The sequence below is a fragment of the Protomyctophum bolini genome, assembly GCF_963924005.1.
Source record: "Protomyctophum bolini genome assembly, chromosome: 2".
NCBI lineage: Eukaryota > Metazoa > Chordata > Actinopteri > Myctophiformes > Myctophidae > Protomyctophum > Protomyctophum bolini.
In genome coordinates this window covers 23,951,651-23,976,600 of record NC_137863.1, presented here as the reverse complement: position 1 = coordinate 23,976,600, position 24,950 = coordinate 23,951,651, and the positions used below count along the sequence as shown (strand labels likewise).

The following is a 24,950-nucleotide window of genomic DNA, read 5'->3' as shown; positions in this document are numbered from 1 at the left end:
CAGACATTGCTTAGAGTGGACGTTTTACATTTTTGCCTGCCATAGGTGGTTGTTAATGGGAGGGTAACAAGAAACCCCTATAAAAACAATTGCCCAATAGTGACAGCCGGTCAGCAAGTGGATTCATGAATGTACAGTATGTATATAGACAATATTTTAGGCCAATAAAAAAGACTATACCAAATTTCCCACCCGTCCACCTCGGCTGCCGGACTATTGCCGGAGATTGTGATTAGAACCACCTTCCCTATACTCTCATTTACCCAGCATCCTGTCTATTATACAGATATTTGTTTCTGCATGTCAACCATGGCTTGATTATCAATGAAAATCTCTTGCTGCTTGTCATTTGTGCAGACATGGATGACGTCTTTGTTGGTTTCCTGGGACGCAGGAGCTCAGGAGGGTCAAGTAGTTGTCAAAACCAACAACTAATCTTATTGAAACATTGCAATGATTCAAATCTGTTACCTATCACAGCCTTTTTTGCCTTTGCGTTTGGTCTTTAGTTGATTAGTCATTATTATGCTTTTTTCAAGTGGGTGACAAAACCAACAACTAATCTTATTGAAACATTGCAATGATTCAAATCTGTACTTTCATTTAAAGGAATGTCCTTAATGTCCAATATCTGTCCAATTAATTCGTCGTTTGGTTTTAGGAGCCAGGTTGCTTTGTAACTGCTAGACTAGTACCCGAAGCGGGTTTGGCGAAAGGGCCTTTCTGTGTGGAGTTTGAATGCTCTCCCCGTGTCCCCTAGGGTAGGTACCCTCACAAAAACAATAGGCATTGCAATAGGCCAATCCTGGTCTCTATGGCCAGCCATGGAAGGAAAGGAACTGGTCAGAATAACGTGTTCTTTCCACGCGCTACATCCGGCCGGGGAAACTCTCCAGTCAGGTGAAAAGAAGCAGCTTGGACTCCTCATGCATAGAAGGAAGCATGAGGTCAGTCCACTGCCCCCGCAGGTTGGCAGAGGAAGTGTAGCGCCCAGGATTACATTAGATAATTTGACACCGGGTGAAAAAATGGGTTGCAAGAGGGCCGCGATCCGAGCACTAACCTTGTTATATTATATATTTTTTGCTTTTTGCCCCTTTTTCTTTTACACCAACTTAAATACTATATAGCAGAATCTTGTAGGTCAGTAAATTATAGGAAAAGGACATAACTTTGTAATGTGTGACATCTAGTGGCATTACATGAAATTACTGTCTTGAGACTGGCCATCACTCAGCCAAATTCCCTTTTCTTTAGGAATCACTCTCCAATTTCCAGAGACAAAAGAGGAATATTCACAACAAAGGAGGCATTTTCGTGAAGCATGGCAGGTTGAGGTAACAAGTCCTACTTTAAGTGGGACAAAGCCATGACTAAATGATGACTGTAGTACAGGAAATCAATGGAAAATACAGGATCAACCTCAAACGAATTGCAAAAAAACCAAACTCAGTTGATTTTGTATCTTCAATATATCCTGAATAACAGAAATTGGAATGGATTCAGCAATATGAAAACCCCATAGTTTGACAAGTCACATGCAAATTAAAGCAAAATGAAACTTAGAAAATATTTGCCTTATATAGGATGTCTATGGTGGCCATACTGTACAGGCCACTTTCAAAACTTTCCCCTCCAACTAAGAAACTCTGGCTAGTTCAGTGATGTGAGATTAATGTTAATATACTGACTGACAGCACGTATCCAAGGCCACATTTGTCTTTTTTATTGTAAAAGTTAAATGTATGCGATATACATTATACAATAATGTAAACCAAATCAAATAGACAATATCTACAGCAAAATATGTATTTATTCATACTGATTCAAGTACCTTTCACTGAGACTGCACAGCGATCATAATGTGCACTCCCACACACTCGGACTCAAAACACCAATTGATATATTTACTGTATATTGATACCAATATCAATATAGCCCAAACATAAATACAGATCTGTACATCATTCCCTTTGACAAAATTAGGTTATGAAATGGGAGAGATTGTCAGCAACTGTTTTAATTTATACCAATATTAACTTAGCGATTGGATGCTATATTTAAAATTATATGGGCAGCAAAACTGATATCCATCGATCCTCATAACCTGCATAGAAAACTCAGACTGACTGCCAGTCTCATGCATCTCTTAATCACTGAAGCAATGGATTCACTTGCAACTAACAAAAAATGTACAATGATTTATAAGAAGTCAATATGCATTACATGCTAATTTGGTATAAATGGACATCATCCCTCCACCAAAAAACGGAACGTGCTACTTGCTCACGTACAGAGGAAATACATAGATTTAAGTGTAAACACTTACAAAAGGCATCTTAATAGGCATTGGTTACATACAATTATAACCATTGAGAGGACAATTATTGCAGTGTTAAATCAAGGACAAAATACACAAAATATGAATACCACCCCAAAGTGCTCTTGAATGCTCAACAACATAATGCAATATAATACAACGATCAGTTGGGTTTTATTGATTGGGGAAATGTGATATCATCCACTGCTGATGCATGCCAGAACTCTTTCCCTATATTGTATTTGGTAATAATCTCACATAATTAATAAACCAAACAGTATGCTTGTTTGGTGAAGGAACTGTAAGGAATACTTAATACATCTATGCATGTATTAATACAGGAAAATGGAATCAACCCAGACCTAATTTCATTTTTATAAAAGAAAGACTACAAAACAATTCGCAAATGGTGTATGCTTTGTTTGTTTGCTCAAAATAGGTCGTCATGAACAAGTTCCCGGCCTAGTGGTATGCCTAAAAAGGCTATAGTCCCTAAATCTGAAGAATGCAATAATTCCATTTGCAACTATCATTCTTAAATATGTATGTCACAGTGCAAAGTCATATGTGCAGCTTACGGTTCATACAATCACAATTTGCAAGGCACAAGCTAATGAGTCCGGTTCAGAGAGATGATGAGAGGAGAAGGTTAGTGACACTGCCACTGTGCAATGAATAGGGAAGCATTGCACGCAGCTAGTCTACAAAGTCTGTTCCTCTGCAGTGTCATGCAAGAGATATTTTGTGAAAATAGCCTGCAGACATGGCTACTCTTAACTGAACTAAATATGTGTTGACACCAACGGTTGCCCGACTGCACATGGAAAGTACCGGTAAATAAAGTGTTCGGGCAAGTGGAGTTTGTTCTCAGGTTGCCCAACGGGCAGGTGTTTGAATGGGGAAGCAAACATTAAATATTATTGGTTATTCATGAAAGAACAAATAATGCTACCATTTTACAAGTAGCAGTTATCCCAGTTGCCCACTCAGACTTTTAAAGTAACTGTCGCCACTCTGCAGTTATCAATTGGATTAAACATGAATTTGATTTACTTATTGGTTAAGTGGGCATGACGTTTGGGCAAGTAGACTTTGACCGAGACCAACTGATGACTTAATTAACATGACAAATTAACTTCCCCTGCAGGATCAATAAAGGTCTATCTATCCATAACAGGGGACAACATACAACTGCTGGAATGCAATCAATACATTTCATGATGAGCCCAGCCAAACCATTACAGTTAAAAAAAAAACTTGCAATTTCCATGAAATGTGGTAGAGCACTACCTGCAAGCAAATCAGTAAAAGGAAAAGCCACAAGATGTAATCTAATGGCACTTTTCCACTGCATGGTACCTACCAAGTACCACGCACTGCAGATAGTAGCCATGCTGGTCAGCATAACAACACGAAACACCCCCCTCTCCGTAGAAGAGTACTAAAGAACAATGGCAACTTGTCTGGAAACAATATCTGTCTCCCTATAAAGGCCAATTTGGTGAGAAATAGGCTATGCTGTTTACTACCTGTAATATTGATTTATTTCACACCTAGTTTAAAAGATTGTTTACAGTATTTGGGAGCATCCCTCCATAGTACATAGTAGTATAGAGTCTGACATTAGCGACAATTCTCTCAGACCAGTTGGTAGTCTGGAGTGTTATCATGTCACCTTTTGGTGTCACCTCAGCTTGCTAGTTGGAACTAAGAGAGGTGAAATTAAACCAATAACAAGGTACTACTTTTACCTACTGGGGGGGGGGGGGGGGGGGGGATATATATATATATATAAATATATGCCATAATTTACCTTAGGCAATAGGCAGGCAATCTATTTTCAATCAAGAATGTAGTAAACAGTACTGAAATGAAGAAACAATTGAGCCCAGAACATACAAAGCATAGTCTGACTCATTGATAAAGTTTAAACCATTTCTAAACCAGTTTGCATAATCTCACAGTACAAACTAAGTAAAATCCTTCAACAACACAATCCTTCTGTCAACACACTTTTATGTTTGCTTACCTCACTTAGTAGAAATCTGTACTAACAAGAACACACAATCAAGATCCTCCCAACCGCTCTTGAACTCTCCCATTCACATTTACAACATTATTATCCTTCCTTGACAACTGGAGCAGCAACAGGGCTGTTATCAGCTAATCACCTATAGGAGGAGCTTTTACATCCCGCTTTTCATCTGTCCTGGGTGGGTGTTCAACCTTTCCCCTCCCTTTTTCTGGAGAAGCCAGATCTTTGGCACTTCCCCCTTCGGCAATATTCCAGGATCCTGCCAACTCCTCAATATTGTATCCTGCAGGGGCAGGAGGCTGATAGCGGTACCTGTAGCCAAAGGCACGCAGGTGGTAGGCGTAGTACTCCAATAAATACATGAGTGAAGCGTCCACATAGTGGAAAGACACGGACAGGTCCGAGCAGCATTTTGGACCCTGGGGGGGGGGGATTAGAGTATGAAAATATATCAAGGCATTTGGTTAAGCTAAACACAGTATCAGATCTACTGTATGTGCATACATCCATTATCAACATATAAGAGAAGGGGGCAAAACAACTTTAAAGCCTAATTTATGCTTCATCTGGGAGCAACACCGCTGTGTGACAAAGTACAAGTACAATACCATTTCCTGGTTTCTGATCCGGTCGGACTGGAAATAACTTTACATCACGTGACTGGGACAAACGACCGGAGCCACCAGCAACGTGCATGATGCATCACCAAAATGATTCCCCTAAAACTTGTTTAGTTCGGTGTAATTTTCCATTTTCTATTCCAACTCGAAACTAATTGATTCGCATTATGTGGGGAACAAAAACAATGCGATGCCAATCGGAACCAACCACCGAAATCACGATCATTTTTTCCTTCGGATCACACGGCTAGATTTAGAACGAATATCAGGCTTTCCTCCGAGGTGGAAAGTCTGGTGATGCGAGTTTACAAGTTTTCAGGCATCAGTAACACATGCATATAAACTGTAAATACAGATGTGTAAAACAAGGAAAGATTTAGCTGGACTTGCCTCTGAGATGGGGTAGTAGCAGTAGCTCCAGTACCAGAAACTCTTGGGAAACGTGGCTGTGAGGTGCTGCTCTGGGACAAAGGGGTGGAATGTTTCCCTGTGGATAGTGTCTCTAGAGTCACCTGCTTTCACTCCAACTTTCTCCATGCATTGTCCCATGGCCAAGTCTTCTACAGAGGTAGTGTGAGTGCACACCTTATTTTTGAATCCCTCGACAAATCTCCTCAGAGCCTCTTTACTCAGTACATAACCGGCACCGCCGCTCATGTAGCCCTGCTTGGTGTAGGGCTTGAATCTTCGACCAAAGTAGATGGGCTCATCCGGCGTGCGGTTGGACAGAATCCAGCGCAGGTTGTCCACAATCACATAAGTGTCATCGTCTGCCTTGAGAAACCAGTCTGCCTCATGGCCATGATGCTCGTATGCATAGTGATAGGCCCGGATTGTCTTCCAGTAGAGCTGGTCACGCCCCTCCTTGGTACCCAAGCCCACAGTGGGGAAATCAGGGTCATCGACAGAGCTCATGAATACAACAATGTTGCAGTGTCGACTCCAGGTAGCCTTCACATGCCGAGCCTTCTTCTCCAGGTTGCTGGGTCCAGTCATTACCCAGCAAAGAATGCGCACCTTTTTGTACAACTCATCTGCCATACGGCTATCTTCACCTGACAAGAGAATGAATCAATATTTATTTTGTGGCCACTGCTGAATGTACCGTTATATGGACAGGAGGAGCCCGGGATTGATTGATTGAAGTTTTACTTCAGTATGCAGAATGGGTACATTTCAAACGAAAGCACAAGTCAATACACAAACTGTGGACGATTCATGATAAAGCATTACACTTATAACAGGGTCCACCATTTTCAATTAATCAGAACATTTAGAGACGTACAAATATACACTTATATATATATATTAAAAATCACACCCGTGTGAACCGAGTGGTGCAACTCCCCTCTCCCACCCCCCCACCCCCCCTCCCTCTTTCTCTCTCTCTCTCGTTCCCATCTGGCCTCTCTACCAGCCACTCAACCCGAGCCACTCCCAGAGTTACACATACAGTTTTCTTTTGTTAGTATACAAATACGCTCAACCCTCACTCAACATCTGTTTCCTCGTACAAATCAAAGTATGGAAACCAACTGGTTTAGTGGTTTCCAACCATGTACTATAATTGTGTTTTGCTCACACACCCACACTTTGCAAGATATAATCTGGAGCATGCACTGCAGGTTAGGGCTGTATCTCTGGGTTGACATGTGCTCTGACTTTACTCTGTACTGTAGGCAGAGGCGGAAAGTTCTTATAACGGCAGGGGGTTCAAGCAGCCACGCCCCCTCCCCCCCCCCCCCCAGCGGTGGAAAAAAAACGAGTTTTGTTTTTTCGAACAAAAGCCACCTTATTAGCATTTGAATGCGGCATGCGCCGCGGCCCAACACCTATCTTGTGTAACCCCTCGTAAAGGTATGTGACTACGTGCATGACAACATGACCACTGGGGAGGGGAAGTTTCAGTGGACAGTCAGTGGGTGCATAATTTACTGCAGTGCATATAGATATATTTTGCCAAAATGCAGTGGGTTCAGTCGCGCCTTTGCCAAAATGCCAGGGGGTTCAATCGCGCCTCTGAACCCACGGAGTTTCCGCCACTGACTGTAGGCATGTATCTTTTCTACGTCTGACAACTGAAACGTCCGTGCTGCGCATTCCTGATGGGGGTTAGATGGTCCAAAAGAAGCATATAGGAGCTATAGGAGACAACGGAAACGGCTAAGAATTTTCCTTTGGTGCAGAAGCCGTTATGTATTTTTTGTTTGACCGTTTTGGCAGCTCTGAAAATTCTCTCTTCCTTCCTTCCTTGACTTCCTTATTGACATCCCGTGCCGACAGTGACTTGCTGCGTGTCCCTACGTTCCTGCCTCTGATCTGCTCTGTCACAGCTAGCCACTGTCGTGCGGGAGGCGGCAGAATGGGATGTCAATAATGAAGTCAAGGAAGGAAGGAAGAGAGAATTTCAGACCTGCCAAAACGGTCAAATATTAAAAATACCCAACGGCTTCTGCGCCAAAGGAAAATACTCCGTTGTCTCCTATAGCTCCTATATGCTTCTTTTGGACCATCTGACCCCCATCAGGAATGCGCAGCATGGACGTTTCTGAAGTTATGCATGTCTGTGTACCATATAGCCGGTGTCTGATGGCACGGGATCCTACGGGGTAGTAAAGTCATCCAAATGTCAGAAACTTTACGTACTGTTGAGACTATAGTGACTACAGGATATTACAGCTCACACATGATGGAAGAAATTATGTATGTCCTGTCAACTTCAAAGTACTGCAGTACAATCAGGTGTGTTTGTGGCTATAGTGACACGACGAGGATACAACACACCTGCTGTGGCAGTGCTGCCATTATACGAGCGATTTGCTCAAGCAACATACGGAAAGTTAAATTACGCTGCCAGATAATTTGTACCTTTGTGGTGAGGGTGGTTCAGGTTAAAGAGTGCGGATCTCTCCTTTTTCCAGTTCTTCCCGTCTTCCTCCAGCTCATGTTGACTGAGCAGCGCGCTGTCCACGCCACTGGACAGATGTGCCGAAAAGCTTCTCTCGAACCACACCTGCCGCATGAAAATGTAGAGCGTGATGGTTCCCACGAAGAAGCCCACATAAAAGGAGAACTTAGGTGCCAAGGCCTTCATGCTGGACCAGGTTTCCCCACCTTCAGTCGCGACGAGACTTGGCAAATGAAGAAGAGAACATTAAATGCAACAGTGATGGCGTGGCGTGAGTGAATGGCCACTATAGCAGCAGCAGGTGTTAAAAGAATTCCACACGAGAACATACACCACACCTTCAAACGGGGTGTGTTTACCTTAGAGTATATGGTGTTTACTTACCTACCATGAACTCTATTGTTGACTAAACCAGACCGAGCCAGCAGTCCATTATCATAATTCAGCAGGGAACTGCAGCCAGTCTGCAGCCAATAACTACAAACCGCGATTACACATAAGCTCAGCTAAAGACACATGTAACAACACCGCGGATGTATTGTGTTAATGTGTTTGATCAAGGACAGGTATCAAATATATTAGTTCCTGGTCCCCAAGTGTCACGAGCTGTCACGAGACAGCTGTATAATGGTTAAACGTTAGCTAGCTCGTTCTTCTGCGATACAAGATTGCTAACTTCATGGCTAACTTAAGGTTAGCCGTTTAGCCTCCAGTTGGCGTTAAAACAGGACTGCGTTGACGTCACTGTGTACGGTACAATGTAATCTAAAAATGTCTGTCCAGTCCAGTAGTAGTAGTGTGTCCAGTCACTGACAGAAATGACCGAACTACATGTATTACACGTAATGACGCGTTATCTACTCTGCCGTACAAAAACCTTCCCTGAAGTTGTCTGAGTGACAACTCGCCTGCTTTTTATTGCTGCTGCTGAGCAGTGATCAACATTACTTCCTGTCCATGTTTTCCGAAATAAAAGCACGATTCTCATTCCCAAACAGTGGTCGGGACCCGTCGGGACCTTAGAGGTCCCTTTATTTATTTACATTAGACCATCTTTCTCTCTCTCTCTCTCTCTCTCTCTCTCTCTCTCTCTATATATATATATATATATATATATATATCTCTCAATTCCATTTTTAGTATGAGGGGAAAAAAACATTCAGAGCTATAAGCCTATGGTCTTCTTGTTTTATTTCAATAAAGAAGGAATGGGCATACAAAGACCTAATTTTGAAAGTCACACGTTGATCAAGCCATCAATCTGTCACTATCATTGTATTTCTGTGGTCCCACACACACTGGAAGCATTTCTTTTGAGTTTGGAAAAAGCCTTGCTATTTGGAAAACAAGCCCAAAATGACACTATTATTATGACATATTTCACCAGCTGCACACACAGACGAGGCAGCCAATGAAATGATGTTTAAACTACTAACCTGATAGAAAGTAGACCAGCCTGCTTTGCAGCTGGTAAAAAAAAAATCACACCCGTGTGAACTGAGTGGTGCAACTCCGTGTGGGGATCCCCAGAACTTCTAGACCCACAGGAACACGGCCAGGGTGCCAGCCTGGTTCCGGCGAGCTACCCCATGTCCGAAACGGTTGAGAAATGACAAGAGTTACCGTGTGGGAGTCCCGATCTACTGTACTGTCACACCCAAAATCATAAATCACGTAATGGCTGTTAAAAACTCAGCTTCCTATCATGCACCCGTGCACAGCGTGAAGCTCAACAGTGCCACTTTGTCACCTGTTGTAGTGTTGGTACTGGTAAACACACACGCATACAAAGGGACACACATTGCTGTTCAATGGAGTGGTTGGTACATCCATAGGGTACATAACTTGGTGGTAGCGGATGTGCCATAGAGATAGAAATGGACAGTTACAATGTTGGAAAAACAAATATGCATTTTTAATTCAAACCAATCTATGGTGTAAGCAATAATTAACAAATACTAGTACCATTCATTCATTAAAGCTGCTATAAGCAATAATGTGAAAATTGTAATGACTTTTTATTTTTATTTAGACAGCCAGCAATGGGCAAAAGGCTCCCAAAATAAATGTAGTCTCTGTGACACATCTAGGGGCCGCAATCTGCGTTCAAAGATTTTCCTAGAAGCTTTGTCATTGGTTGATTTGCCGGTCTACTTCCGATTTAGTCTCTAACACATCTAGGGGCCACAATCTGCATCTGAATGCAGATTGTGGCCCCTAGATGTGTTAGAGACTAAATCTTTTTTTTACTCATTGCTTGCAGAAAATATATCACTGAATAGTATATGCAATTAATGCATTCAAAAGAGCTGAATAAATGTTTTATGGACCTATAATAGTGATTATTATTTAAGTTAAGTTTTGCCATAACCATTTATTTTGCCATAAATCAGGTAGCTTTAAGGTACGGCCATGACAGCAATGGTAGGAAAGAAATATAATAATAATCATATTCGGATATTCGCTATTCGGTTTTCGGCCAACTGTTTCCATCCTATATTCGATATTGGGTTTCGGCCAAGAATTACCCTTTTGGTGCATCCCTAAAAAAATGCTCAATAATTCTTTGATCATTCTTCCTTTTGGGATTGTTTAACTGGATTCCCAAAAAGTTTTGACAGTTATCAAGCAAATATTACTTTATATATTTGTGCAGTATGGATTGGTCCTAGCCTGGCTCAAGACCATAGACTCTGCTCACTCAATGAGTGGACTGCCTTTGCCTGGTTTCCAGCCTGATTCACTGCGTTCCGTGATTAGTTTTGTCACTTTGCTACTCAAGTGACAAAACAAATCACAGAACACAGCAAATCAGTCAGATAATCAGGCTAGATTGGTCCAAAATTGGTGGCAAATTTTGACAACCTCACTCAATAACTCAAGCCACTCTTGATTTGTGGTAATATCCAACATGTCAAGTAAATTTTATATTCAAGCAAATTATTTACAGATTAATATCCATTAAACTACAATTATTCACAAACTATACAAATTCAGCCCTTGTGGTACACTTCTGAATAATCGTTGGAAAGGATTTTGTGGAATCTTTCATTTGGTTGACTGCATTTGATTGACACTTGACATTTGCTAGTAAATGTACAGCCACAAGGTGAATCAGCCATCTTATCAGACAAAAACGTTTAGCAGACTTACAGACTACACATCCTAAACTCTTGTTGCATTTTGAATCCCTTTTACCATATGGAATAGAACTAAAAGTAAATGATTTCTGCCAGCAAATTAATGCATAAAATTCCATTTCTGAGGTGCTTCTAAAAATGTAAAGTGCCACAGTATAAAGTGTAGAATTACTAATATGATCTACAATTGAAAAGATTTGTGCTTACTGATGTTTTCCTTTCTTTTTTTTATCAGCAAACAGTGCATTATCAAAAAGCTTTACAAGAACAAAATCATGAATGTACATCTGTGCCCCTCTTGAGGTTTTGCCTTTTGACATTAAAATCACTTTTCAGAGGGGTGAGAGAAAACGGAGTACCCTTTGCAACATATCACTTGTTCACTTGAGTCACATACGATTTCCTCTGGTTGCTTCCCTGCAGAGACGCATAACAAAAATGCAGGACGTTATACAACTACGTTTACAGTGTTGTTGCCAAAAAAACAAACAAACAAAAAACGTCATGGTCAGCTTTATAGCTACCGATATCCATCAATGTCATTATCCCATCGGAGAGGAAAACGCAGAACTTCATACTGCTGTTGGGCTACAGCTGGGATGTCGTGCAACATACAAGTGGTGCCTACTGAGGAACAGACACATTTTCTGAATGTAGACACAGGATATCGTCCGTCAGGTTTAATAGTAAGCACTGTAGGGCGGATGACACTCTCCCTGCCTACTGGTCTCCATAGGAGTCTGGTTTACCATCACAACATGTGAGTGACAGCTCAGATGTCTACATCATCCGAGTCAGAGGTGCTAGATGGTGGAGGCTCCTCTTGTGACTCTCCCCACACAAACCTATAGTTATTCTCCAGTTCCTTTTGCCTCTTTTCCTCCTTGTAAACTTCTTCTGTGCCTCCAGTCTGAGGGGTAAGGAGAAACAATGAACATCTCAAATGATTACTTCCAAAACAAGCAGAGTACCGAGTGTGTAAAAGTGACTCAGTCACCCTGATGAAGGCAGTTGTGCCACAATGCGTAGGTGAATTTTAATTCTTGCGAATGCAGTAGCCACTTTATTAAAGGCTTTTTACGTTTCTACGAGAGTGCTCTTCTTCTTTTTTGTGTGTAAAAGTGAAGTAGGGCAGATTCACCCACACATGACACCCACCCATGACCCATAAGACACACAAAAGAGGACCGTACTGAAACATGTTTAACTGGAATTGGCTCTTTCTGTTACAGCCTGGAGCCTATGGCTTCATAATTTGTACAAGCGATAACAAATAAATGTTGAATGTTGAATTTCACCAAGAAAATGCTTGCTGATACTGACACTACAAGTGTAATTGCGGTACTATGATTCAACCAATTTAATATACAGAATTATAAATGGAAAAAATGAAATAACCCCTTGAGATGTACCATCTCATTTTCAAGGGGGGGGGGGGGTCCACAGATTACAAAATGTATAAAAACAATTATACATTAAACAAATTTCACAGACAGTTGGCAAACATACAACACTTAACACTTAACACTTAAAACTGCAACAACAGCAATATACAGAGCACTTAAATTATTATGATTTGGTCAAAGCATGAACAGGTAATCTTGGGTAACAGTCAATTTAACTTACCAGTAGATTTATGAGCAGCTCCCTGAAGGATTTAGTATCTTCTTCAGTCAGCCATTGGTCCCCCGCCTCCTCTGCATTCTTTCGCGTTAAGATCTTCACCTCAATTTTACCTAGGAACACAACAGGACACCCAATTAGTAACACACAAGAGTAAATGACACTCAGGATCACACAAAAGCAACAATCATGATGCAAAAACATGTAAACACAAGAGCTGATGAACATGACAGACAAGAGACAACAGGGATGAAATACATTTTCTTGTGCATTTTGGCAGAGATAAGCTGATATATCATGACTGATTTATACTACACTTGGGTCTCACAACACACGTAGCTGCTAGATCAGCTGTTTTTAATGGATGCCACTGGCATTGTAAGTAAGAATCACCCTTTAGGGTTTAGGCCAGATTAATTGAATTCATAGGATCACAATGGAAAGTCACAGGACTACAGGACTTTTTTGTGTTATCCCTTTAGCCCAAGTGTTCTCTGTACTTCTGTGCGGTTTCCATTTTTTCACTAATAAAGCAAGTATGGTGTGAATATATTGTTCAGCCACTATACTGCTCTGAAAAAAATACGATACATTTATAATTTGCAGTCCAAATTTAGCATTTTGAATTTAAATGACCTACTGGCAATCAGTAAATATAGCCACTCTACAAGCTCACAACTGGTTGTGGACACTTCTATAGGTCTGACTCTGCTATTCATTTCTGTGCCAACTGCCAAGTCACCAGAGCAATGGTAGTTAAGTGTCTATCATTTTGGAGAGAAAAGTCGAGAGTCGGGATCTGGAGATTTACTCACACTGTGACATGCTCACAGACAATGAAAGAAACATATACTTCCACTCACAATTTAGGTGGCTTTTAAAATGCGCTACATATTCCTTCATTAAAAAATATGATAAGTGTAAATATAAAATCAAATTTTATCCTGTGTTCAATGCGTTTCTGCGTTTGTGTGTGGACATAGATATCTCTGTCGTATGGGCAGGGATTTTTGGATTTATTGTCTCTGGCCCCCACCCACACCAGACTGCACTGTTGACCTGGAGAGGGTGTCACTGGAAAATCAAAGCACGAGGATGTTCGCAGCTTTGCGCCAACCTCCAAACCCCCAGAGTTTGTTTATGTGTACAATATGGTTTTATTGAACCGTTTTATGGGGAAAGAATATACACAACGTATTATGCCTAGCAAAGTATATTGTGCAGGGCTGCTTTCTTTACCTTAATAAGCCCTATTTTATACTATGTCATATGACGGCATTGCACAGAGAAAATGGCCCATCTATACCTCAAAAAAGTTCCAGACAGGCACACACACACACACACACACACACACACACACACACACACACACACACACACAGACCCGTCTCATACAGTATGCAGCTAGCCTCTTGCAGAAGAAACTCCATCTGCATAAAACTCACAACCATTTTTGCACCAGGGTTAATGTGGTTAATTCAGCATTATAACAGAAGAGGCATATTAGTCTCCCAATAGCTAGGAAGCCCTCCAAAGCCTGAACAGGACGGTCATACACTGGACAAAGATGGAAAGAGAAGTAGGTATACAGTATAAAAGAGAACAGATGGAAAAGAGACAGGCTGTGTGCTTTTGGTGCACTCCCCTTTCCTACCTTCGGCCTTCAGTCCTGCCTTCTCTAGCTGCTCTTTTACCACGTCCTTTATGTGCTGCCACTGCGGGTCGCCTTCTCCCATCTCCTCAACTTTGACCTCCCCATCAGAGCTGCCGCCCGTCTTATACTTAGTAATTTTGATCTTAACATGGTCATCGTCCACTTGGTCTGGGGTGACGAAGACAAAAGGGGGACAAATAGCACAGGTCACCTCATATGTACTGCAGGGCAGCACGATGGAGGAGGTGAGAGTCAAGAATGTGTGTTCCAATGTGTTCAATTGTTGTGATGAATAACAAATCAAAACACTATGACACTATCCCACAGATGCACAGAAGGCAGCAGAGGCAGAGATAACTCACTAAATAAAGGAATTAAAAAATGCATCCCTCTCTGGATTCTGCTCCGTTCATACGAGTTTGAGCTGTGTGTATCTGTCAATTGTGGATCTAAAAATCCTTGCTGGATTGCTTGCTTGATGTGAAATAAAGAAAATAAATGACAAACATTCACACGCTGATAAATATGAAGTGTGACATCAGACAAAATGGAGATGTACAGTACATACACATGCATGGTGAAAGACTGTCCAGGCACGCTGGCCTTGTACCTGGCTGTTGCGGAGCCAAGCTAGGGCTTCCCCTGGTCGGGTCGCTGGCTCTCGGACCTCCTCCCATTTGCTGTTCTGGGTCTTGGACTTCTTTGTCCTCCAACTGGTCGAGCAGTTTGTCCAGAGTGGTCTCCAGTGTCTGTGTGGCCTGAGTACGATCAAACTCTCCTTTCAGTCCCTCTGTCTCCAACTCCTGCTGGGCCTAGATAGCAGAGGTGCAAACCAAAACGTTCATTATACAGTAAAAACAAACATTATACCATCATTACTTACTTTACATTATATGGATTTCAAGGCAGTAAAAGTAAATGGTGTCAGTTGGACTGGAATGTGCAGTTGGACTGGAATGTGCAGTTGGACTGGAATGTGCAAAGAAAGAGGTCGACAATTTACTTTCATAAGGATATCGATCCAAAGCAAAAGTACCGTTACTTCTTTCTACATGCATCCCTTTCGGTAACCTGACGCTGCCAGATCCAAGAAGCTTGCTACACAAGTTTGTTTCACAGCTTATTGGGATCTGGGATCTCGGGAGGCAATTCGATGACGGGGCTGTTCATTTTTTTCAAGATACTTGGTAGATGATTGGATGGGACTGTCTGTCTATCACCGTGTGGGCGTGCAAACACAACCAATCATATTGACGTGTCTATATAGCTTCACATCCGGTTTCGCACATATCCCGCCTTTAGCTCACGCTGATTGGTTCAGTACAGGAGCTGTTCGGTGTTAGCTCAACTCCCTGAGAGATCCCAGATGGTTGCTGTGTTGGGGAACATGGTTACCCAATACCGCCCCCATCTGGCAAAGTCAGGTTACCATTTCGGTATAACTTTTCTTAATCACACGCGCAAAATTCTTAAAAAATATTGTACAGATGGACGGGTGAACATCTGATCGACCGGTGGAAATAGGGACTTTGATAGCAGGGATGAAAACAGCTGCACACCTCATTGATGATGTTGTCAAACTCCTTCTGCATTTCCTCCTTTATTTCCTCAATCTTCTCAGAGGGCACTGAGATGTCAGCCATTTCATCTTCAAACTCTTGTAGCAAGCGTTGATCTTCATCCTTCTCTTCCTCACTGTGCTTGTCCTTTATCCCATCAGCCTTTTGCCTTTCTCCTTCACTTTTAGCTTGGTTTTGTGTTTTCTAAGACCAAATAAAAGATATAACATTTAGAAATGAAATAAATCAGAGGAACTGTAGCCATTTAGGACTGAGTTCGATTCTAAAAACGCCATCTAAATCCTGATATAAGTTTTCTGAAAACCTTCAAATATTTATTAAAAAATAATTATATTGCTCTACTGTACATAGCAATAACTACCCCAAAAGGGGTTCCCGTCCTGAAGGGTATAGTTACAAAAAGGGGTTCCGTCCTTAATGGGTAGAACTTTACCTTTCTGTTGCTTTCTTTGAGGTGTTGGACAAATTTCATCAAGTCTGCTGGATCTGTGATGATTTTAAAATTGAACTTCTCAACTAAAAGAAGAGACAGACAAGGGAGAGAAAACGAGAGTAAATATGTATGAAGTTGTCATTAATCTAATACTGAACAAGACTAGGAAACATAGTTGGCAATCTACAAAACAGGTTGTGGGGAACAGTGGCTGTCAGAAAGGGAAACCTGTGAATTATGGACTTTCTGTCCATAAATGGTGTACAAACTCTCAGTTGCTTAGCGCTGATTTCTGCCTGCGCAGTTTTAAAGCAGCTGCATATCAATTATTGCATAACAAAGAATGACGTACATCATGGGCAAATATGCACTGTGACACACTGTACTAAAAGGAGCTAGTAAAACAACAGTCAGTCAATACTGCCGCTACCTGTTGTTTATATAAGATTTTTGTGTAAACAAAATGTCATTTTGTCCAATCTGTATAGTAGACTGTTATTTCTAGGTTAGATATCTATGGTTCAACCCGGTCTCTGGTGTGACACAACTTTTGATCTGAAGAACCAAATTCGATTTCTCCACAAGGCAAGCAGGCAGGTACTAATTAGCTCGGTGAGTAAAATAAATGCAGCACTTGCACAGTAGACCTGGGTTCAAAATAAAAATCTGGGGTAGAACAGGAAAGGTACATAGCACAGCTTTCATGTCAATTTATACATAATATGGCAAATGGTTCAACTCTCATCTCTCCAAATCCTCACTGCCAGGAGGTCTATATTTTGTCTAAAAGGAGCTGATAAAAATGCGTTACCTTCATCTATAACTTCGTTGTCTCCAAGTGAATTATCATCGTCATCTTTTTTTGCCTGTGAAATCAAAATATTGTTTAAGTCTTATGAAATAGCTTCATGCTACACTATCCAATACATGAGATAGAAAAAAGTGATGTTGTCTCATGGAACACACAGATTCTACTCTAAACCCTGTCAAACCAAACAACTCAGTTATAATCTTAACATTTACACATAAGGTGTGTCCTGTGTATAGTATACTAACCAATCTCTCTATACTTGCTGCTATCCAGCAACACTTTGCTCTCAATCAACAGAATGTTGTGAATACTGTGTGTTCCAATTCCATTTTGGTAGATAACCAGGAAGCAAGTTGTTGCCTGACAGACATCATCAACCCGGGCCTATCAACCTCTGCCAATTTTTGATTAGAAATTAATTACATTAGATTAATTTTCCAGGGTATATGGCTGGATAAAGTCCGTTTGTGGTTTTCTAGGGGTTGATACTACGATTTAATAAATCTTGTATGGGACAATTATGAACCAATCAGAAAGCATGAACACTTTGTTTGTGTTTGCATTAATATATAAAATGTGAGCAACCAAGGACAACAGGAATAACATTAAATGGGCATTATCTTTCTTAAGAAAACCATAAAAGAAAGAAATTAAAAAGTAAAATTCTGTACCAGAATCCCTTGTTTTTTAACAGTTGATTTTGATCCATCAGGCCTGGTAACTCCATTCCAAAAGTCAGAGTCCTCAGTGTCCTCCAGTCCTGCATCCTCATTTGTAACAGTAGTATCTGTTTCAACAGAAACCCATGCAATCATCTCAAATGCAATTAGTACATGATATATATAGTACGTACTACGTCTATGAGGGTCATTAGCTTTTTTTAAACTTTAAAGAACAAATAGCTAAAATGGCCAATCTACTAACTCATGTTGTGTGATGCGACACAATGTGAAAATAGCCATAACATCACAATGCAGTGTACGCTTGTAGCTACTTTTGCAAAGTTTAAATTTCGTTTATTTTGCCTGTAATGACATGTCCAAAATAGGGACACCAAGTTGAAAAATCACCTTTTCTGTCTAACGCCATGAGGTCTGGGTCATCTTCTGTGACTTCTACTGTAGCGTCCGCCCCTTCATTACCAGCCAACATCTCATCTAGACTTTTCAATTCCTCTGAGATCTGTTCTACTTTACGCTTAGTGTCCGCTGGGAATACATTAGAGAGAGAAAGAAATAAAGGGTACAGGAGGTTAATTTAAGCAGAAAATGTAAGAAGAAATAAAGACATAAGCAAACAAAGACAATTCCAGGTTTCCAAAAATAGACAACCTAAAAAGATTTCAGCACAGATAACGCCAAGCATCCTCTGACATACACACTAATTTCCTGCCAACTCACAGACTTGAGCCTTGACGTAGTCCATGTACTGCTGGGCACTAAGAGCAGGCTGGCACACAATACCCTGGGGCTTAGCAGTGGAGGGTGGCTGTAGGAAGGGGTGCTGACAGGTGCGGCCTGTGTGGACCGTCAGCACATAGTGGCAAGACTGAGGCTCATCCACTCGGGCAATGTAGTCACTGGAGCCTTCTTCACACACAAACTGAAAAATGTAATGTTGAAAGGGTCAATTTGTCTGGGTGTATAGGCAACAGAAATGCTATTTGAAGCTAAATTAAGAGTGCAATTTACTCACCCTGACTTCAGTCTGCCTGGGACTTCCATTCAGGTCGCACTTTGAGCCGTTTACATAGCTCTGACTGTGGTAGCGCTTCAGTCTGTGCTGCTTGGAGGCCTGAACAGGGAGAGGCTTTGTTACAGAAATTGATTGTTGGCAATATCCCGTAAGGCTATAATATACTGCATCAGGCAATGGAACAAATCAAATATATTTCAATTTAATTATTTAAATTTAAGGTCACATTATAAGATTCATGGACCAGACCTGGTTCTCTCCAATAGTCCTGGTGGGTTTTTAATAAATGGATATTTACCTTAGCAGTTTCATTGCTCCAGTCAAATTCAGATTCATAATAGCCAAGGAAGAGAACATCCCCTTTGATCTCTGTGTCTGTTGAAAGAACGAGAGTGGCCCTTAGGTGTTGTTTATAGACAGGCGATTTAGTCTTAGGGCACATTCACACCTGTAATTTGGTAGAGCTACTGTGTAGTTTAATTCATAAACTACACAGTAAAATCTAGTGTTAAAATTATACTTTGAGTAATAGTTAGGACGTCGTAAAGTGAGGGCAACGTGGATGCAGGGGGTGGATGTTATTGTTACGGTGTGTGTGTGTGTGTGTGTGTGTGTGTGTGTGTGTGTGTGTGTGTGTGTGTGTGTGTGTGCAGGTGCTGGAACCCAATCGCCTCCATTCTCTCGCTAAACATCCTGCACACAGTACACTGCAGTGTTTTTTGAGGGGCGTTAGACCGTCCTATATTCAAATGAGCCTTCACACCTGCCCAAATGGAGCACACTTTCCGACAATATGCTCCAGGATTCGTTCTAGCACTCGCATGACTTGAGGTCATTTTGACCTATTTTGTTTAGATTTGAGATCAGTGCAACATGATTACATTAAAATGTATCCATGTTGGCTACACATCTGGTAAACCTGATTACAAGGACACAAGAGAAGAAAGTGAATGCCTAGGCAACCCTTAACAGTGTTAAAAAACGTGTAAACATGTGCATCTGTTTGCACACTCCCGTTCCATCACAACAGAAGAGCTGCTGAATGTCCAGGAACAGACAAAACCGGACTAGGGATGTTAATCGCCGTTAAGAAATTAATCAATTAAACGTAACAGTTAACAATTAATCAAAAATTCTGCGGTTCTATCATTGGGTTTTTTTCTGTAAATGTAATGCGGTCTGCACGTGGCAGAGGAACGCACATAAGGGCCAACAATGGGCCAACAATGCAATGGAATGTTGTCCACTGGTAATATTGTAATGATTTCCACTGGGTGATCACAGTCACAGAACTGCGAACTATAAACAGTCCATTATGCTCATCTAATAAAAGAAAATATAAGTTATTAGTACGATAACTCACCCTCAAGGTGGTACTGTCTGATATGCTGTCCGTGACAGAACTCGTAAGTCCACCAGTCCTTGGTCTGCAGAAAGTACAGATTAAAAAAAGTATTTTCCTTTAAATTGTTTATACATCTTCCAAACCTTTCCTTCAGACTATTGTACAACATACAGTGAACTCCCTGCTCCCAGCTTTGAAGTTTTACACAATGCTTACCTAAACTCCCACGGGTCAAAATGAGGTTAATTTCGTGTTTGAAAAAACCAATGAGGGTCTGTACTGCTCAAATAGGAGTTTTGTCGTTGTGGTTTTAGCATGGTTGTTCAAACCATGTCAACACTGTGGCAATAAATCTGGCATAAGGGAGCATTTTGCAGGTTCAAAGAATTTACACAGCTCAACACATTACATTCATGTGTGAATGATATAATAATTTTGTAATAGTGTGTCACTGTCAACTGACCTATACATCTGCAACATGTAACTGTCCTGTTCTACCTTGGATTTGAACCTCTCTTCTCTCGTTAGAGTTAGAGTATGCACCCTGAAACTGGGAGGTCGGGGTTCGATCCCCAGCTGGATCAAAGACTGTAAAAATGGGACCCAATGCATCCCTGCTTGGCATTCAGCATCAATGGGTTGGATTGGGGGGTCAAATCAACTAATGAAACGATTCCCGAGCATGGCCCACTGCTCCAAGAGATGTGTCAAATGCGAAGAACAAATTTCACTACGGTGTTGTGGCGGGGTTGAATTTTGACTTTCAGGTCAAAATCTGTGAACAAATTAACTTGATCCCCTGTATGTATGCACTGTACTACATCCATTTACCAAACAGTGGGTTGGGGCCCATGAATTTAACCTTTTTCAAAAAACATTACTAAATAAAATAAAAACATATTACATAAGAATTTTCATAAATTAAAAAAAATCTAATAATAATAAAAAATAAACACACTTTTAATAAGAAGTAGTGAAAATAGCAGATCTCCAAGCTCACAATGGCTATTTTCACTAATGGGTCCTGGGAAGACATCACATTTCTCTTTTGGGTCCTGGGCTTTTGAGAACCCCTAGAGGATCCGACCCATCCTCAGCAAGGAGTCTGCTCATCTACTGCCTCAGTCATCTTCATCATACCAGGCTTGATTGTATTTTGAAATTCTCCTTCCGAGTCCTAGTCTGCAGGCATGCTTAATACTCAATTGCCTTGCTGCACCATGCCTTGTCGTGTTCAACTTACATTTTCACGTTCCCCATTTCGTGGACCCTTCACTAGCAATCTGGGAACCCATCGGCAAAAAAAAGAAAACCTCTGCCGTTTGTTTCCTTTGAATTTGCCTCTGGGGCAGGCCCCAGTAGAATGTGTATAACAGGATGTTGGCCTGTTTAGCCCGGCCTCAGCCCTCCACTTCGTGTCGTGTGCCTGTGTTTTCATTCCCACTATCAACAGTGTATACACATTCTGAATGGCCTCACTGACAGATTCGGTAGTGCATCAGGCAGCACAGAATCTGTTCTTGAGAGATTACTTCACTAATGGCCCACATCAAATTCAAAACACTGGAGATAACTTACAAGGTAATGAAGGGCATGGCACCCCTACACCCCTTACCACTCACTTAGATCAGCTAACACAGGACCTCTGTACAGACTGTACTTCCCTTCCCTACGACCACCCTGACCAACATTCTAAGCTTCCTCCTGATTCCCAAGCTCACTGTGGAATGACCTCCACCTGACTGCAGATTCACTGTCACTGCCACAGTCTGAAAACTCACCTCTTCAGACTCCCACTCAATTCAATTTCAATTCAAAGGGCTTTATTGGCATGAGAAAACATACGTTTACATTGCCAAAGCAAAAAGCGGAACAATACAATACAATCTCACCCTGCAGCACTTCCTTGTACCACTTCTATTTTTGGCATTCTTGTTGCCTATTTTTGGCGAGATGATTTCAAAGACATTATGAAGGACAAAGTCAAAGAAGATGGCTTTATTAAGCTGTTAAGAGATATAGTTTGTGCTTGTCCACAAATGCTAAGAATGTTATTCAGATAGCATGTTGTGTTTAGACAGATCCTAGGTTTTATGCCATCTTGCACTTTGTTAAGTCACCCTTGATAAAACAAGCATCTGCTGAACTAGAAACATACTGTTAGTTAGTTCAATAAAATGAACTAAAATAACATTTCTGTATTTCAAAAAGGATCTCACGTTGAAGCGGTAAACATGTCAATATACTGAAATAGAGCACCAACCTTCACCAAGCAAGCAGCATTATGCATAGGTCTGAGAAGTTCTGGGATGCCAGGCCCAGTGTAACTGTGTGGGTCCGCTTCAGATGCTGGGTCTTGGTGAAATCTGACAGCTTGGGCTGGAAGTCGACACTCATACAGCTGCTTGTATTTGTTAGAAACCATCACAACCTCCTCAGTCTTGGCCTGCAACACAACTTTTGTCTGTGAACCTTCATAATAAGATATATCCCAAGTTAAAAAGTTAAAAACATGCATTTAACATTGCTTACTCCCATGGCTAACAACTAGTCGCAATTTGCAACTCTAGATTTTTACCAGTGAAAAGCACTGGTCTATGAATAGCCATAAAAACTTAGACATATAGTCATACTGACGCATAGTTTTGATTGGCTGCCTTTCTACGCAAACCATAGAGGGGGGGAAGCAACCAGACACGTTTAATGCCATAGTCCAAACGGTCGCACGACAGCTGTGCGTGAGGTGCGACATATAATGGGTTGGAGAATGTGCTACCTGAGAGTGCACAAATACAACCAGTCCATTTGTATTTTCATCAGAGTTTATTGTTATAAAAGGGTCCTTTGGTTCAATTTGTAGTAGGCTAAGGCTACACTGTCAGTTACAGTCATTTCGACAGATCCTGTTGTTAAAACAAAAAAAACTTTTATAAAATATTTACATTTCACAGCACAATTCTGGAGATATAAGGCAGCCACTGGTAATTAACTCATAATTGATCAGTTCTTGTTTTATAATGAATCTAGAGTTGCAATACCCTCCATTGACTCCCCACTCATCCAAATTGCTTTTGCGATCTGCTTGTATTAAACGACAAACTCACCAACATTGCAGCTGAAGCTGAAAGCTTGAATTGTCTTCTTTCAATCTGCAAAGTGTTTGTTTCATAAAAGTTCCACCGTAGACATGTTATGAGATAATTTCTGTCAAGAAATTCTTGTGCAGGTGATTCTTTTTTTAAAGTCTTGGCGTTTGGAAGCACTCCAAGTCAGTGCTTCCAAATTCCAACACAAAGAATCACCTGTCCTGCACAGAATTTCTTGACAGAAAGTATAGCTCATAAGTCATAACATGTCTACGGTGGATTTTTATTAAACAAACGCTTTGCAGATTAAAAGAGGACAATTCAAGCTTTCCCTACAGCTGCAATGTTCGTGAGTTTGTTGTTTAATACAAGCAGATCGCAAAAGCAATTTGGATGAGTTGGGAGTCAATGGAGGGTATTGCAATTCTAGATTCATACATTATAGAGTTGCAAATTGCGGATAGCTAACAGCTATCTTGCCCAGGGGCTTTAAATGAGCTGTGCTCACTTTTTATTATTTCTTGTACCAAAGCCTAGGTGAGAGTATTTGTTCTAATGTATATGCTCCTTTATCTTATTTTAATTGTATCTCTTATATGATTTATATCCTCTGATGGCATTTAGTTTTATTCTGTAAAGCACTTATGTATGAACCGTCTGTATAAATAAAGTTGCCTTGTCTTAATATGGAGCCATTTAAAAGTCAAGTAAAACGAAAATACATGCAACGTACGGTATAGTTTAGCCCTACAAGTCAGAACCCAATGCTACTGAAGTTTCTGACATTTTTGAGACCCAGATCGATTGGGCTGACCCAGGGGGTTCCGAGAGGGGCTAGGTATAGTTCAGAGTTGAAAGCAAGCATGTGACAGCTGTCGTAATGCTTTTGCCTTGAAGTCAGTAGTGCTGATTGCATTATATAATGCAACCCATACCAATTCTTAAACATCAAATTAATCGTCCGTTAATAATGTAAAGGTGAGCTCATGTTAGCATATGTTATTTACAAACGATAGCTATATTGCTATCGTTGTTACTTAGCCATCACCCACTCACCTGCCCCATAATGACTGGATCTGGAAGAATTTCGATGCCATATTTCATCTCATTTAGCTCCTCCAAATTTAAGAAGGCTGGAACACAGACGGGGGATATTAACAAGAAAACGTAGAATCTCTTTAGCCACCTAATGAAGGGAGCAGCCATGATTCTTTCACAGCCCCATCTGAGTGCCTGGCTGACAGACAGGCTAAAAACAGAAGCCCTGACTTGGTGAACGTGGATTGGACGACATGAGCAGTAAAACGCGCCCATTGGCTGATATACATGTCAATCAATTTCCGTTTAGTTTTCTGCAGTACCTGTGGAAAGCTTGGTTTTGCTCTGATCCGCTCCGCAGAGCGACTCTCTAGGGCCCTCACCAGGATTCTACTTTGCACATACATGAATGAACACATTATTTCCGTATCCGTTTCCCAGTCTGCTGAGAGGAGCCCGCCCCTCAGAAGGTTGTTGTGGCACACATGCTTCCACACACGATGTGCTCTTCCATTGGCCTAAATGCAGGAGTGTCAAAGCCATTTTGACCAAATCATATTAGTGCAGCAGGTCAGTTCAGTGGGAGTGGATGGATGTGCATACTTATTTGGTCATAATAGGTTATGACTTTGGTCACTTCTATGTTATGACTCATAACATGC

The 24,950-nt window shown here is 41.1% G+C and overlaps 2 protein-coding genes across 4 annotated transcripts; both read right to left on the bottom strand.

Annotated features, from left to right (window-relative positions):
• Positions 1–1,795: 1,795 nt before the first annotated feature.
• On the bottom strand, positions 1,796–8,811 carry c1galt1lb (core 1 synthase, glycoprotein-N-acetylgalactosamine 3-beta-galactosyltransferase 1, like b). 3 transcript variants are annotated; one of them, XM_080784042.1, is made up of 4 exons: positions 8,268–8,811; positions 7,844–8,106; positions 5,366–6,030; positions 1,796–4,774 (listed from the first exon to the last, which is right to left on the bottom strand). In XM_080784042.1, the coding sequence occupies exons 2-4, from the start codon at positions 8,067–8,069 to the stop codon at positions 4,484–4,486; spliced, it is 1,182 nt and encodes a 393-aa protein (XP_080640168.1). In that variant the 5' UTR covers positions 8,070–8,106; positions 8,268–8,811; the 3' UTR covers positions 1,796–4,483. The 3 variants fall into 3 exon arrangements, with proteins under 3 accessions (XP_080640168.1, XP_080640170.1, XP_080640169.1); XM_080784044.1 differs by having other exon boundaries at positions 8,272–8,811; XM_080784043.1 differs by lacking the exon at positions 8,268–8,811 and having other exon boundaries at positions 7,844–8,253.
• Positions 8,812–10,137: 1,326 nt separating this feature from the next.
• os9 (OS9 endoplasmic reticulum lectin) lies at positions 10,138–24,468 on the bottom strand. Its single transcript, XM_080783950.1, has 15 exons — positions 24,307–24,468; positions 22,428–22,610; positions 20,183–20,246; positions 19,118–19,194; positions 18,820–18,918; positions 18,525–18,726; positions 18,195–18,332; positions 17,796–17,911; positions 17,125–17,179; positions 16,314–16,396; positions 15,860–16,063; positions 14,911–15,112; positions 14,301–14,468; positions 12,650–12,759; positions 10,138–11,933 (listed from the first exon to the last, which is right to left on the bottom strand). Exons 1-15 carry the CDS (start codon positions 24,454–24,456, stop codon positions 11,796–11,798), a joined length of 1,989 nt encoding a protein of 662 aa, XP_080640076.1. The 5' UTR covers positions 24,457–24,468; the 3' UTR covers positions 10,138–11,795.
• Positions 24,469–24,950: the final 482 nt, after the last annotated feature.